The sequence below is a fragment of the Neovison vison genome, chromosome 13, assembly GCF_020171115.1.
Source record: "Neovison vison isolate M4711 chromosome 13, ASM_NN_V1, whole genome shotgun sequence".
Classification (NCBI taxonomy): Eukaryota; Metazoa; Chordata; class Mammalia; order Carnivora; family Mustelidae; genus Neogale; species Neogale vison.
In genome coordinates this window covers 3898011-3912613 of record NC_058103.1, presented here as the reverse complement: position 1 = coordinate 3912613, position 14603 = coordinate 3898011, and the positions used below count along the sequence as shown (strand labels likewise).

At 51.5% G+C, this 14603-nt stretch overlaps 1 protein-coding gene across 1 annotated transcript in view; it reads left to right on the top strand.

The window, feature by feature from the left end:
* Positions 1–14603, top strand: part of DYNC1H1 (dynein cytoplasmic 1 heavy chain 1) — a 68076-nt gene that overhangs the window by 22924 nt on the left and 30549 nt on the right. Inside the window, exons 12-31 of the mRNA XM_044229855.1 lie at positions 1563–1703; positions 2063–2239; positions 2359–2469; positions 2553–2672; positions 3180–3419; positions 5584–5739; positions 5874–5987; positions 6424–6534; positions 6612–6821; positions 7212–7358; positions 7544–7710; positions 7810–7983; positions 9367–9532; positions 9615–9803; positions 9895–10089; positions 10867–11149; positions 11375–11475; positions 12413–12572; positions 13571–13814; positions 13977–14160. Coding sequence (XP_044085790.1) covers positions 1563–1703; positions 2063–2239; positions 2359–2469; positions 2553–2672; positions 3180–3419; positions 5584–5739; positions 5874–5987; positions 6424–6534; positions 6612–6821; positions 7212–7358; positions 7544–7710; positions 7810–7983; positions 9367–9532; positions 9615–9803; positions 9895–10089; positions 10867–11149; positions 11375–11475; positions 12413–12572; positions 13571–13814; positions 13977–14160 — 3390 coding nt within the window. The remainder of the gene's footprint in view (positions 1–1562; positions 1704–2062; positions 2240–2358; positions 2470–2552; positions 2673–3179; positions 3420–5583; positions 5740–5873; positions 5988–6423; positions 6535–6611; positions 6822–7211; positions 7359–7543; positions 7711–7809; positions 7984–9366; positions 9533–9614; positions 9804–9894; positions 10090–10866; positions 11150–11374; positions 11476–12412; positions 12573–13570; positions 13815–13976; positions 14161–14603) is intronic.

The window sequence follows — 14603 nt, the reverse complement described above, 5'->3', positions numbered from 1 at the left end:
TTGTCTACACACCTGCTCCAGGTCCCCCCTGCTCAGACGTGAGGGTGCCCGGCCTTTCCCTGTCACTGTGGCCGGCTTCTCAGCCTGGAGAAGTGGCAGTGGCAGGCCGTGACGGGTGCGCACCCCCTCCTGCCGGGTATGCTTGTTCCTCTGTCCTGCTTTTCCTCCCACTCACGGGCCAGTCTCCTCAGCTGGCTCCTCTTGGGCTCTCCACCTTCCAGCCTCTACCTCTCCGTGCTGCCCACCGCAGAACTCTGTCCACACAGTCCACTCACTGAATGCTGGCCATGCGTAACAACTCCGTTCTCCCATCTCTAGCCCAGCCTTTGTCTTGACCTCCAGACCCATCTCTCCTGCTGGCTCCCGGGCGTCCCCACCAGACTGATGGGTGCCACACACTGAACGCACCTCCGACCCCCTCCCTCAGACTTGCCCCCAGGCCTAGTCTTTCCTTTTCCCACCTTCAGCCCAGTCAGGCCTAAGTCGAGGTATCACCCTGGCCACTCACTGTCTCCGTCTTCAAAATCAACCTTGATCTTTTTTGCCTACATCCACTGATACCACCAGTCCAAGGTACTGTCACCCCTCCCTGGGGTTCTTCAGGTTCCCCTGACGGATCTTTGTGTTTGCTTTTGCCGCCCTAGAAACCTATTTTCAACACAGCAGCAGTGTAAGACTTGTTTTTCATGGTCAGTCCTGACACTGGTCTTCCCAGTGCCCCCGATGGCTTCCTGTGCCACCCCGCATGAAAGCCACGTCCCATGGCAGAGCACTGGGCCCCACCTAATATGCTGCTTGTGGCCTCTCTGACTTGAGCGCCTGCATCCCACTCACTGACTCTGCCCCGGCCACACTGGCCTCTCACTCTCCTCAGACAGGCTCTTGCCCCTGGGCCTTTGCACTTGCTGACCTCTGCTTGGAACCAATGGTAGCGACATGCGGACATAGCGCACTCCCTCCCCCAGTCCTGCTCCGTGGGGCCTTCCCTGACCTCCCCCACCCCGTACTCCCAGACTTCCTCTCTCCTGCTTTGTCTCCAGAGCGCTGCTCACCTGCTAATGTTCTGTATAGTTTGCTTTTCCCTGTCTCTCCTCCACGGAGTACAAGTCTGTGTGAGCAGAGATTTTTGTCTGGCTATTTCTTGTGCCTGGAACAGTGCCTGGCACATAGCCAGGGCTCTGCTCATTGAAGCGATGGCTGGTCATCACTTCCATCATCCAGGCTGCTGTAACTGTGCGGTCATGGTCATCTTAGTCCTTAGACCTCACCTTTGGTGTTCCACTGCCACGGAGAGGCTCTGCTCCCAGGGCTCGGAGAGCTCTGTAACTGCTTTTACGTAGTGACGCCGCATGCTCTAGCTTGTGGTTGGTCTGATGTCCCTTTATTGGCTGATGAGTGAAGTACGAGTAGGCCTCTGATTTCTCGTGGCTGGGGTAAGGGGACATTAAATGCCAATTTTATAGCAAGCTATTTCCTGCAGTTCATTTGAATTCAGTGAAAGGGGCTCTGAGATGAACATTTTGTATATGCTGTTTGTGCTCCTTCCACCTCTGCTTCCTTAGGTGGGCGTACATTATGAGCTGACTGAAGAAGAGAAATTCTACCGGAATGCTCTAACACGGATGCCTGATGGCCCCGTTGCCTTAGAGGAGTCCTACTCTGCGGTCATGGGTATCGTGACTGAGGTCGAGCAGTACGTCAAGGTGAGAAGCTCCCAGTGTCGTTCAAATCTTGCTGTAGAGTCTTTTTTAATGTAGTGCGTATGCGGTCTAATAAAGGTGGGAGCTAAAATCTGTGCACTGCGTATACTGTGTGATACACTAGATAACGCTCACTTTAAACAGTCAGCAGCAGAGCAAATCTTACAGTCTTCTCTATTAACTCGCATTTCATTGAACAGTGAATTCTATTCTCTTTTAATATGAAAATTCTGAGAGCTTGAAGTGAATTTTTCTAGCAGTGTTGAAAGTGAGTCTTTTTAATGAAATATGAACATCTTATGCACGAGTGGTCCACACAGTGAGAGGCCGGCTGTGGGCTTGACCGTGCCCTTCGTCTGCAGGTCTGGCTTCAGTATCAGTGCTTGTGGGACATGCAGGCTGAGAACATCTACAACAGACTGGGGGAAGACCTCAACAAATGGCAGGCTCTCCTGGTTCAGATAAGGAAGGCCAGAGGCACTTTCGACAACGCAGAAACCAAGAAAGAGTTTGGACCAGTGGTTATAGACTATGGCAAGGTGAGCTCTGCTGTCTTGTCACAGGGGGTGGAGGTGGCTGGCTCTCAAGGCAGCGTCTGGTGTGGGGTGGGGATGCAGCGGAAGCTGATGGCCTGTTGTCGGGGCTCATTCACCTGCAGGTTCAATCTAAGGTGAACTTGAAGTACGACTCTTGGCATAAGGAGGTTCTCAGCAAATTTGGGCAGATGCTTGGATCAAACATGACGGAATTCCACTCCCAGATCTCCAAGGTGAGGAAGCAGGATTCTGGCAGCAGGACGAGTCTGCTGGTGACCTGGGCCCCGCGTTACCCTTCTGTGTTCTCTCCGAACAGTCACGCCAGGAGCTGGAGCAGCACTCAGTGGACACGGCCAGCACCTCCGACGCAGTGACCTTCATCACCTACGTGCAGTCTTTGAAACGGAAGATCAAACAGTTTGAAAAACAAGTTGAGGTGAGCTCCGGAAAGAGTTCAGAGTCTCAGCATCGGCCCGGGAGGTGCTTGGCATTAGGTCCGCACAGTGCGCAAGCCACCAGCTTGACCCTCCTGCTTAGCTGGTTTAAACGCGGATCCTGGCGTCCCAGGGTCTGCATTTTAAACGGCTCTGCAGGTGACTTCAAAGCACGTGGAGGTTTGAGAACCACTCTGTCTTGCCTTTTAAATCTCGGACGTTAGCTGTTGATCTTTGAGTCACACGCGCATTGGTTTTTCTGCCTCAGCAGCGCGCCTTCTGTCCTCTCGGGGCCACTCGGGCGCAGCCAGGCGTCGGGTGTACCAGCTGCCGCAGGCCTGGGCCATGCTGCTTCCTGGGCGCCGCACTCCCTGGGCAGGTTTCTGGACAAGAGCAAACATACTGATGTTCTGTATTCTAGAGCCGCAGGGTGTCTTCCTTTTACAAGGGAATCTGATGACGGTTTCTATTGTGAAAGAAAAAAAAAACCTGTGTTTTTCACCTCAAAGCTGTACCGCAATGGCCAACGCTTGCTGGAAAAGCAAAGGTTCCAGTTCCCGCCCTCCTGGCTCTACATCGACAACATTGAGGGCGAGTGGGGGGCCTTTAATGACATCATGCGGCGGAAGGACTCTGCCATCCAGCAGCAGGTGGCGAACCTGCAGATGAAGATTGTGCAGGAGGACCGGGCGGTGGAGAGCCGCACCACAGACCTGCTGGCGGACTGGGAGAAAACCAAGCCTGTCACGGTGAGCCCCGCCTGCCACGCCCCAGCCCTGAGGCGACCCCCACTGCGAATCCCTGTCCTTTCTCCCACGCCCAAGGCTTTGCTCTCACTTAGCGGTCCGGGGATGAGGACCTTTTTAATATATTTTTTAAAAATCTTATTTATTTATTTGATAGACAGAGCTCACAAGTAGGCAGAGAGGAAGGGAAGCAGGCTCCCTGCTGAGCAGAGAGCCCGATGCAGGGCTTGATCCCAGGACCCTGAGATCATGACCTGCGCCAAAGGCAGAGGCTTAACCCACTGAGCCACCCAGGCGCCCCAAGGACTTACCTTTTTGTAACTTAAACAGCACTTACCAACTTAGAGCTCTTTTTACGTAGAAGCCCTTATGACGATCATTTAAGTCAGCAGGTGGTTTTAAAAATTTAAGGTTTTCTGTTCTTAAGTTATTCTCTAACTTAGGCATACTCAAAAATTAGAATTTAATTTCTCGTAGGCACAGGCCGAGCCTTACGTTGGCACGTGCTGTGGGAGGCAGGTCCTGCCATCCTTGTTGTCATCATCGCTTCTGTACCAGGACCTGCCCCTTCAGTCCTTGTGGTTCATTCAGATATTTACTGAGCACCAAGTGTGTTCAGGCAGTGGGGACAGAGCAATGACCAGGAGGGACACAGCAGTGGGAGAGGCAGATGAAAATGAGCACGGAAGACATGTATCTGAGTCAGATGGGGATCGGTGCCATGGGGAAGGGCCCAGGCGGACGAGGGGTGTTGGTGGTATGCTGCCTTACAGGGAGGGTGGCGTCTGCGGGGAGACCTGCGGGAGGAAGGGGGGCTGGCAAGTCGTGCAGTGGCGGGGAGGGGTTCCTTAGAGGTGACAGTGTGTGTAAGGCTCAAGCAAGTACAGAACCGCGTACCTGGTTTCCTGGGGGAGTTCAGTCTGATTTGTTTGGACATGAAAGCAGGAGCATGAACGGGAGGAGAGGGGGCAGACGGGTAGGACACTCCGAGTGTTAACCTGGTGCTCTGGTTTGGGGTGTGGCAGTTCTGCAGCAGGCCTGGCGACAGATCTGGCCTCCCACCTACTCAGCAGAGCTCTGTCCTGCCTCAGCCCTGCCTGTGCTCTTGGACCCAGAGGTCCTACTTGGTGCTTAATTCTGGTTCGAGGGCTGCTGTTTTAAGAAACCCTTTGCTTTCACAAGTGCCAGGATTGTAGCTTTGCAGAACGCTGGCTCTAGCCGGGGAGTGAGTATTTCTCAGTAGGCAAGATTCTGATCACCAGAATTTGAATATTGTTTATTGCTGGTTTTTGCTAGTAATGTGTTACAGTTTAATTTTTTTATGTTTTATCTAGTCATTTTCAAGTTATTGAGGAGTCAGCAAATCATAGTTTAAGTTCTCAACTAGAGGCCATTTCACTGAGGACCACTTGATTTCTCGTCCTTCTCTCGGTAACTGATGCAGTGGCTGTGTGCCCCGGGGAGGGCATGGCTGGCAGCCTCCCCCACCCTCCTGAGAGTCCCGTGCCCTCAGATCGGGAGAGGCCTGCTCCCGGCCCCAGTCTGTTCTGACTCTTCTCTTCCTGCCTCCCCAGGCACTTAGTGAGATAGTGGCTAAATGGAGTGGTACTCCACCTTCTTGTTTCTTGTTTCTTTTAGTTTTTCTTTTTGTAAGACTTTTTTTTTTCTTATTTGACTGAGAGATCACAAGGAGGCAGAGAGGCAGGCAGAGGGGTGATGGGGAAGCAGGGTACCTGCTGAGCAGAAAGCCTGACTCGGGGCTCAATCCCAGGATCCTGAGACCATGAAGCAGTGGCTTAACCCACTGAGTCACTCAGGCGCCCCCTTTTTTCTTTTTTTTTTAAATACATGTTGATTCAAGTCCTCTCTGTACCCCTCACAGGGCTCGAACTCACGACTCGGAAATCAAGCGTCACATGCTCTTCCAACTGAGCCCGTGAGGCACATCAGTGCTCTACCTTTCTTATTCATGCTTTGTTTACGTCAAATAGGAGTAAAAGTTACATTTGTTAACGTAGACGGATCATAAGCATATAGATACATACACAGAGACATGTTTAAGGAACCACAAATTTCCAGACTCCCCGCAGGCTCTCCCCACCGTTTCAGAGCCCAAGCAGGCATCTGTCTTGAGACTTAGCTCTGCAATTCCGCACTTTGCTTGCAGGGCAATCTTCGCCCTGAGGAGGCGCTTCAGGCTCTTACCATATATGAAGGAAAGTTCGGCAGGCTGAAGGATGACCGGGAGAAGTGCGCCAAGGCCAAGGAGGCGCTGGAACTGACAGATACGGGACTTCTCAGCGGCAGTGAAGAGCGTGTCCAGGTAAGGACCACAGGCGGTAGGGGTGGGGCTCCTCATCCTCGCTCTGCCCTTGACCGGGGCCTTCTCAAGGGCCCTGCCAGACCTGCAGTGGTTCCTGCATCCAGAGGCTCACTGCTGTGCTGTCGCCGTCACAGGTGGCCTTAGAGGAACTACAGGATCTCAAAGGTGTTTGGTCAGAACTTTCCAAGGTCTGGGAGCAGATTGATCAGATGAAGGAGCAGCCGTGGGTCTCCGTCCAGCCTCGAAAGGTATACCTAGTCCCAGCCGCTGTGCTGTGCCCTCATGTGTGGGGAGTTGTAGGCTTCGCTTAGAAGCTTTGCCCACCTGTCGTGAGTTTACCAAGTGTCACAGGGCGGTCGTTTACGGATTTCATCTGGATCGATGGAAAATGTGCTTCAAAACCAGGCGGTTTTTTAAAATTACTTAATTTATTTGAGATGAAAGAATGAGATGGAGCAGGGGAGGGGCAGAGGGAGAGGGAGAAGGAGAGAAGCAGACTCCCTGCTCAGTGCAGAGCCTGACGCGGGGCTCGATCTCCTAACCCTGACACATTGACCTGAGCCAAAGTCAAGAGTTAGACGCTTAACCACCTACTGCACCCAGCACCCCTTAAAAGCATTTTATAAGATACTCGCCGTTTAAAGAACGTGCTGGCAAACTAAATACCACCTTTTCTCTCCACAGCTTCGACAAAATTTAGACGGCCTCCTGAACCAGCTGAAAAACTTCCCCGCACGATTACGGCAGTATGCATCCTATGAGTTTGTCCAGAGGCTTCTGAAGGGTTACCTGAAGGTAGTGAGTCAGGGCTGGGGTCCCGGGCGTCCACTAGGAGCACGGCCACACAGGTGATCCACTGACTCTCTCCACAGATAAACATGCTGGTGATTGAGCTGAAATCCGAGGCACTCAAAGATCGCCATTGGAAGCAGCTGATGAAAAGGCTTCATGTTAATTGGGTTGTTTCTGAGCTAACCCTTGGCCAGATCTGGGATGTTGACTTGCAGAAAAATGAAGCTATTGTCAAGGACGTGCTGCTTGTGGCACAAGGGGAGATGGCTTTGGAAGAATTTTTGAAGCAGGTAAATAATAGACCGGTAGCCTTTTTTTTTTTCTTTTTTAAAGATTTTATTTATTTATCTGACAGAAAGAGAGAGATCACAAGTAGGCAGAGAGGCAGGCAGAGAGAGAGAGAGGGAAGCAGGCTCCCTGCTGAGCAGAGAGCCTGATGCGGGACTCGATCCCAGGACCCTGAGATCATGACCTGAGCCGAAGGCAATGGCTTAACCCCCTGAGCCACCCAGGCGCCCCCCGGTAGCCATTTTTATGTCACGTTTCTAGCTGTGACGTAGGTTTGGGCTGTGTAAGAACAGCTGCCTCTGCGGTCTGTTTGTCCCCCTGACACCTGCTTGCTTGTGCGGCTGGTGAATGCCCGCATATCAATAACATCCCTTCTTTTGGCTTTAATTCAGATAAGAGAGGTATGGAACACTTATGAGCTAGACTTGGTTAACTATCAGAACAAGTGTCGCTTGATCCGAGGCTGGGATGACCTCTTCAACAAGGTCAAAGAGCACATCAACAGCGTCTCGGCCATGAAGCTGTCTCCATATTACAAGGTACCGTTGCTGGGGAAGCCTTCCCTCTCTTACTGAGCGTTCTCCTGCACTTTCTCTGTAATATCTTTTGACTGGTTTTTGTAGTGTAAGTCAAATAAGTTGACCTCGTTTGCATTTTTTTAGTAAGCTTTGGCATATCTGTGAAAGGTTTAGCAGCTGGGATCTGCTTTCCATCTATCCACTAGGTTTTTGAGGAAGATGCCCTGAGCTGGGAAGACAAGCTGAACCGGATCATGGCTCTCTTTGACGTGTGGATCGACGTGCAGAGACGGTGGGTCTATCTGGAAGGCATCTTCACGGGCAGTGCGGATATCAAGCACCTGCTGCCAGTGGAAACACAGCGGTTCCAGAGGTACGACCTCCCGCCAGGGAGCAAGAGAGCCGAGTCGTAGATGTGTCTGCTAACCGCTCTTCATGTAAAAGCTAATAACGGTTTCAATTTGATTTGTAGTATCAGCACGGAGTTTTTGGCTCTGATGAAAAAAGTGTCCAAGTCCCCCCTTGTTATGGATGTTCTGAACATCCAGGGGGTACAGAGGTCTCTGGAGAGATTGGCAGACCTGCTAGGAAAGATCCAGAAAGCATTGGGAGAATACCTGGAAAGGGAGCGATCGTCTTTTCCCAGGTAAGATGCTTGCTTTGACTTGCGCAGAAGTGAAGTTCAGTTTCAAGAGCCGTCTGCTCGCCCTTCTGGGGCTGTGTGTTGATTGTTTTCGCATCAGGAGTTGTGTTACCAACAATCCATTCAATGAATATTACTCTCTTTTTGTGCATGTATTCCTAATATAATAAATAATCCCTTATTTTTTCCCTTGCATTTGTTTATGAAGCTTCACTGAAACTGTTATCCACCCTTCCAGGCACCTCATAACTCTTAAAAATTCAGGTCTGGTTATTTTCCAAGTGGTATTTCTTCCTTTCTGCATAGTTTGCTTACTATAAATTGAATAGGCTTTTAACAAATAAGACCACGTAAAAGGTAAAATAAGTAAATAAAAAGTAAGTCCATGACGTAAGGCAAATGACATGAAATCTGTGGAGTTCCTTTTCAGTAACTTCTTAGATAAATGTGTGTCTCCTGGGGGGCTCAGTGGGTTCAGCCTCTGCCTTTGGCTCAGGTCGTGATCTCAAGAGTCCTGGGATCGAGTCCCACCTTGTGCTCTCTGCTCAGAAGGGAGCCTGCTTCCCCCTCTCCCTCTGCCTGCCTCTCTGCCTACTTGTGATCTCTCTCTTTCTGCCAGATAAATAAATAAATAATAAAATCTTTTTTTAAAAAAGTGGGGGCCCTTGGGTGGCTCAGTGGGCTAAGCCTCCACCTTCGGCCTAGGTCGTGATTTCAGTGTCCTGGGATCGAGCCCCGCATCAGGTTCTCTGCTCAGCAGGGAGCCTGCTACCCACCCACCCCCGCCTGCCTCTGCCTGCTTGTGACCTCTCTCAATCAATCTCTCTCAAATAAATAAATAAAATCTTTAAACAACAACAACAACAAATCCAGTTTCCCTTCCCATAGTTTGATGTTACATTTTTGAGGGTGCCTGGGTGGCTTAGTGAGTTAAAGCCTCTGCCTTCGGCTTGGGTCATGATCTTAAGAGTCCTGGGATCGAGCCCCACATCAGACTCTCTGCTCAGTGGGGGTCTGCTTCCCCCCCACCTCTGCCTGCCTCTCTGCCTACTTGTGATCTCTCTCTGTCAAATAAATAAAATCTTCAAATAAATAAATAAAATCTTTGAAAAACATTTTTTTAAGATTTTATTTATTTATTTGACAGAGATCACAAGTAGGCAGAGAGGCAGGCAGAGAGAGAGAGAGAGAGAGGAGGAAGTAGGCTCCGCACTGAGCAGAGAACCCAACGCAGGGCTCGATCCCAAGACCCTGAGATCATGACTTGAGCCAAAGGGAGAGACTTAACCCACTGAACCACCCAGGCGTCCCTTAAAGTTACATTTTGATCGACTACTTACCTATGTATATAACATTTTAGCAACTTGAATGCTATTTTAATTTTAGGTTCTATTTCGTGGGTGATGAAGATTTGCTTGAAATTATTGGAAACAGTAAGAATGTAGCTAAGTTACAGAAACATTTCAAGAAGATGTTTGCTGGAGTTTCGAGCATCATCCTGAACGAGGATAACTCTGTCGTCTTGGGCATTTCATCCCGTGAAGGAGAGGAGGTAGTTGAACGTGTGATTGTAACTAAGAATGCTTCTCTCCTGTCTTTGCACAATCTTCATTCTTAAATTGAATTTATTTCAGGTTATGTTTAAAACTCCTGTGTCGATTACCGAGCATCCCAAAATCAACGAGTGGCTCACGCTGGTAGAGAAGGAGATGAGAGTCACACTGGCTAAACTTCTTGCTGAGTCTGTTACAGAAGTTGAGATTTTTGGTAAAGCAACTTCAATTGACCCAAATACATACATCACTTGGATTGATAAGTACCAGGTAAATGCAGCAGAAGTGGGTCAGCGTAAAGGCGGGTGCACGGGCTGGTGTCCGAAATGGTCCTTTGGTTCTTGTGTCTTGTCTCATTCAGGCCCAGCTCGTGGTTCTGTCAGCCCAGATCGCCTGGTCTGAAAATGTGGAGACTGCGCTGAGCAGCATCGGGGGCAGTGGGGACGCGGCGCCCCTGCACTCCGTGCTGAGCAACGTGGAGGTCACTCTCAATGTGTTGGCCGACTCCGTCCTCATGGAGCAGCCGCCACTCCGGAGACGGAAGCTGGAGCACTTGGTGAGTCCCGTGTCTGACTCATTCCTCACCGGTCAGGCGCTTGTGCCTGCAAAGTCCTCTGATGGGTGTTAGGGAGAAAAGGAGGTGGCGAGTTTATGAGTCTGGGGTGGGTATTTGCTGTCTGGTCCTGTCGGCAGGTGACCATACTGGAGCGGGGAGTTTCGTGTACACATCCTGGTAAACAGGAGGTGATACGCTTAGATCAGGGCTTTCCGCTCTTGCTCTGCATCCTTTCCCAGAGCAGCGCCCAGGGGCTGGCGCCCATGCTGCTCCCAGCCCGCAGGGGCCAGACTGTGAGGTCGGAAATGGGTGTTCTGCCCGTTGCAGAGTTTGCACTTAAAATAGTTTTGTTGGTTTTTTGGTTTTGCTGCAGCTCTTGATTCTGTCCAATTCCAGTGTGTAAATAACAGCTCTGTTGGGTTTTGGTTTTTTTTTAAGATTTTCTTTATTTATTTGACAGAGATCACAAATAGGCAGAGAGGAAGGCAGAGTGGGGGTGGGAAGCAGGCTCCCCGTTGAGCAGAAGTCCCATGCGGGGCTCGATCCCAGGACCCTGGGACCATGACCTGAGCCGAAGGCAGAGGCTTAACCCACTGAGCCACCCAGGCACCCAGCTCTGTTTGTTTTAAGAATGAATTCACATTTTGGAATATTTACTAAAAGCCACTGTAACTGAGTCTTACATCTCAAGTTGAAGATGTTCAAGGATCACATCCCTAGGAAAGGAACTGGACTTCTCCAGACCCTGATGAATTCTCAGACAGACTCTCTGCTCAGATTACAGAGCTGGTTCACCAGAGGGATGTGACGCGGTCCTTGATCAAAAGCAGGATTGACAACGCCAAATCATTCGAATGGCTCAGCCAGATGCGCTTTTACTTCGACCCTAAGCAAACTGATGTGCTGCAGCAGCTGTCGATCCAGATGGCAAACGCCAAGTTTAACTACGGCTTTGAGTACCTCGGCGTCCAGGACAAGCTGGTGCAGACCCCACTCACCGACCGCTGCTATTTGACCATGACTCAAGCCTTAGAGGCCAGGCTGGGAGGGTCCCCATTCGGTAAGTTACTCCACAGACCTGGACGGACAGAGTATGAAGAGTAAGCAAGCATAGTTTGTAAAGAGTAAACCAGGGACTTTAAACCTAGTTCTTAATTCTGTAGGTGCATTCTAGAATTTTAGATTTGTTTGTAGTTATTAAATCTTTGGTTTTATAAATAAATTGTGTAAAGTCAAGATCCCTCCCCATGGACTCAAGTGCTTCATCCTGCTCTTCAAATGACAGGGCCGGCCGGGACCGGGAAGACAGAGTCGGTCAAAGCTCTTGGCCATCAGCTTGGACGCTTTGTTTTAGTCTTCAACTGCGATGAAACCTTTGATTTCCAGGTGAGAAACTTTCTGAATCCACCTAAAGTCTAGTGGTTGAGAGGCCAGCTGGGGAGTGCCACCCTGGGCCCCTCTCCAGGCTGCTGGCCTCACAGCTCGGCGTGCCTCATCCGCCCTGCTGGGGACTGGGGGTGCCGTGACTCTGAGTGGGGCTCCAGTGTAGGTGCTCGGGCACTGACTTGAGCTGCGTGTTCTTGAAGAAATCGTTAGTGCCTGTGTCTGGGAATACATTTTTTTTTTTCTTTTAAGATTTTATTTTTATTTATTTATTTTTTTTAAAGATTTTATTTATTTATTTGACAGACAGAGATCACAGGTAGGCAGAGAGAGAGAGAGAGAGAGAGAGAGGAGGAAGCAGGCTCCCCGCTAAGCAGAGAGTCCGATGTGGGGCTCGATCCCAGGACCCTGGGATCATGACCTGAGCTGAAGGCAGAGGCTTTAACCCACTGAGCCACCCAGGTGCCCCAAGATTTTATTTTTTTTTTGACAGAGGCACAGCGAGGGGGGGAACACATGCAGGGGGAGTGAGAGAGGGAGGAGCAGGCTTCCTGCTGAGCAGGGAGCCTGACGCGGGGCTCGATCCCAGGAGCCGGGATCATGAATCCCGAGCTGAAGGCAGATGCTTAATGACTGAGCCACCCAGGTGCCCTGAGAATAAGTTTTCTTAACCAGCTCAAGGTGATAGAATGAGAAGAAGAGCTTTCTCATTAGGATTTCACTGGCACCGGAGGAGGAGAGGCGCGGTGCACTGAAGTGTACGCGGACAGTCGCCACTGTCAGCAACGGGCCTGTTCCGCGCCGGCCCCTGGACCACGCACATCCCTTGTCGGCCTCGTGTCCCCTCCACAGCCAGCTGGGAGGGCGGCAGATGGAGGGCCCGGTCTAGCACCGGGACCACCGATCCAGCACCGAGACCCTCTCTCCGCTCCGGTTTCAGGCGATGGGACGGATCTTCGTGGGGCTGTGCCAGGTGGGCGCGTGGGGCTGCTTTGACGAGTTCAACCGCCTGGAGGAGCGGATGCTGTCGGCTGTGTCGCAGCAGGTGCAGTGCATTCAGGAGGCGCTGCGGGAGCACTCCCACCCCAACTGTGACAAGAGTGAGACTCCTTTTTCTTCACAAGTTACTTAGCAACTGTGGCGGGAAAGCCCATGCGGGCTGGGTTCCGTGGGGCCACCTTAACGTGGCATTGAACTTCGCCTCCAGGACTCAGTGCTGCAGGTGGGGTGGCAAGACCTGAGATGAGGCTGCATGGGCAGTCTACACTGCTCAGACCAGAGCAGCCCGCACCCTGGCTGCCCTGCCCTGGTGGACGAGAATCCCCGTGCTCCCTCCCACAGTACCTGCCCGCAGCACGTGTTGGGTCCGTGTGGCCCTCCCTCCCCTCCTCCCTGCGTGCCCCTGGAGCCAGCCTTCCTGGCCGCCTGCTGGCAGTGTTCTTCCAGGGGCCTCAGGGACATGCCCTCTGGCACTGTAGGAAGACCCGTGCTGAGAGGCTCTGGTCCCCTGCCTCGTTCCTACAAAGCCAGGCACACCGGTGGGGGCAGGGTGGGTGCTGGAGGGGTAATGGCAACAGCGGCCGCCGTGCGGTTAACTTGCGTTCTGCAATAGTAGGAACTTGTCTTACCAAAGGACTGGCGGAGCTCTCTGTGAAACAAAGGGGTGTTAGAGAAAGCAGTGCTCGGGGTTCAGGTGTGGGTTCAGGTGTGGGTGGTGGCAGTCGATCCCAGGAAAAGGCGGTCCTTGGCATCTGAGCCAGTCAGTTGTGTCACGTGGATGGATTTTTATTTCTGCAACTGCTGTTGGGTTGCGTTTCTATCCTTCCATTGACCTTGTGACACCCAGCAGTGCGCAGTGTGCGTTTTCCGCCCTTGGTGACTTTGTTCCACGTGCGGGTGGCTCTCACGTGGGTGGTGTATGCACAGCTATGTCTGCCCTGGTAGGGTGACATGCCTGGAGGAGCGCCAGAGAGCAGCTGCCCCGCAGCTCTGGGCTTTGAGCTTTAGAGGCTGGCTGATAGGGAGATGAGTGCTTTTACGGAGAATTTTAGCCTGGTTTTGAACATTTCAAATCTTAACACCATTCTCTGATTTTCAGCCTCTGCCCCCATTACTTGTGAGCTGCTCAACAAGCAAGTGAAGGTGAGCCCAGACATGGCCATCTTCATCACCATGAACCCCGGCTATGCAGGCAGGTCCAACCTTCCCGACAACCTCAAGAAGCTGTTCCGGAGCTTGGCCATGACCAAGCCCGACCGGCAGCTCATCGCCCAGGTCATGCTGTATTCACAGGGCTTCCGCACGGCTGAGGTCCTCGCCAACAAAATCGTCCCATTCTTCAAGTGAGTGCCCAGAGTTACCCTGACCATGTGCTAGCGTGTGTGAGATGTGCCGCTGCGGTTCTTCTCGGACCCCGGCACAGCTTTCCCAGTGTCCGTGTCTGGTTTCTTGACTCTGTGGCTGCTTAGAGTGTGCTCTTCTAAGGTAAGCGTTTTCTCTTTCAGACTGTGTGATGAGCAGCTCTCTTCCCAAAGCCATTATGACTTTGGTCTTCGAGCTTTGAAGAGTGTGCTGGTCAGTGCAGGAAATGTGAAGAGAGAGAGAATCCAGAAGATAAAGAGGGAGAAAGAAGAACGCGGGGAAGCAGTTGATGAAGGAGAAATTGCAGAAAATCTACCTGAACAGGAGGTTCGTACGTATGTTCTTCTAATCACTCACACCTTAAACACTAACTTTTTAAAAAAAGATTTATTTATTTGAGAGAGAGTGTGTGCGAGCAGGGGGAGGGGTGGAGGGAAGGGGTGGGCACAGAAGCAGACTCGCCCCTGAGTGCCGAGCCTGACTTGGGGCTCCATCCCAGGGTCCCAAGATCATGACCTGAGCGAAAACCAAGAGTCAGAGGCTTTAACTGACTGAGCCACCCAGGCGCCCCAGACACTAATATTTAAATTTGCCTTTAACATCTAAGCCGCAGCTTGAGAGTCCCCGTGGTGATCCCCCCGGCCTGGGAAAGATGGGTAGGAGACGCTGTATTTGCACAGTGAACTGAGTCGCTAACAGCCACATCTTTCTGATGTACCTTCTGGGGACACAGCAGTGGCTGTTCGAGCCGGGCTACCCCCGAGGCCCCA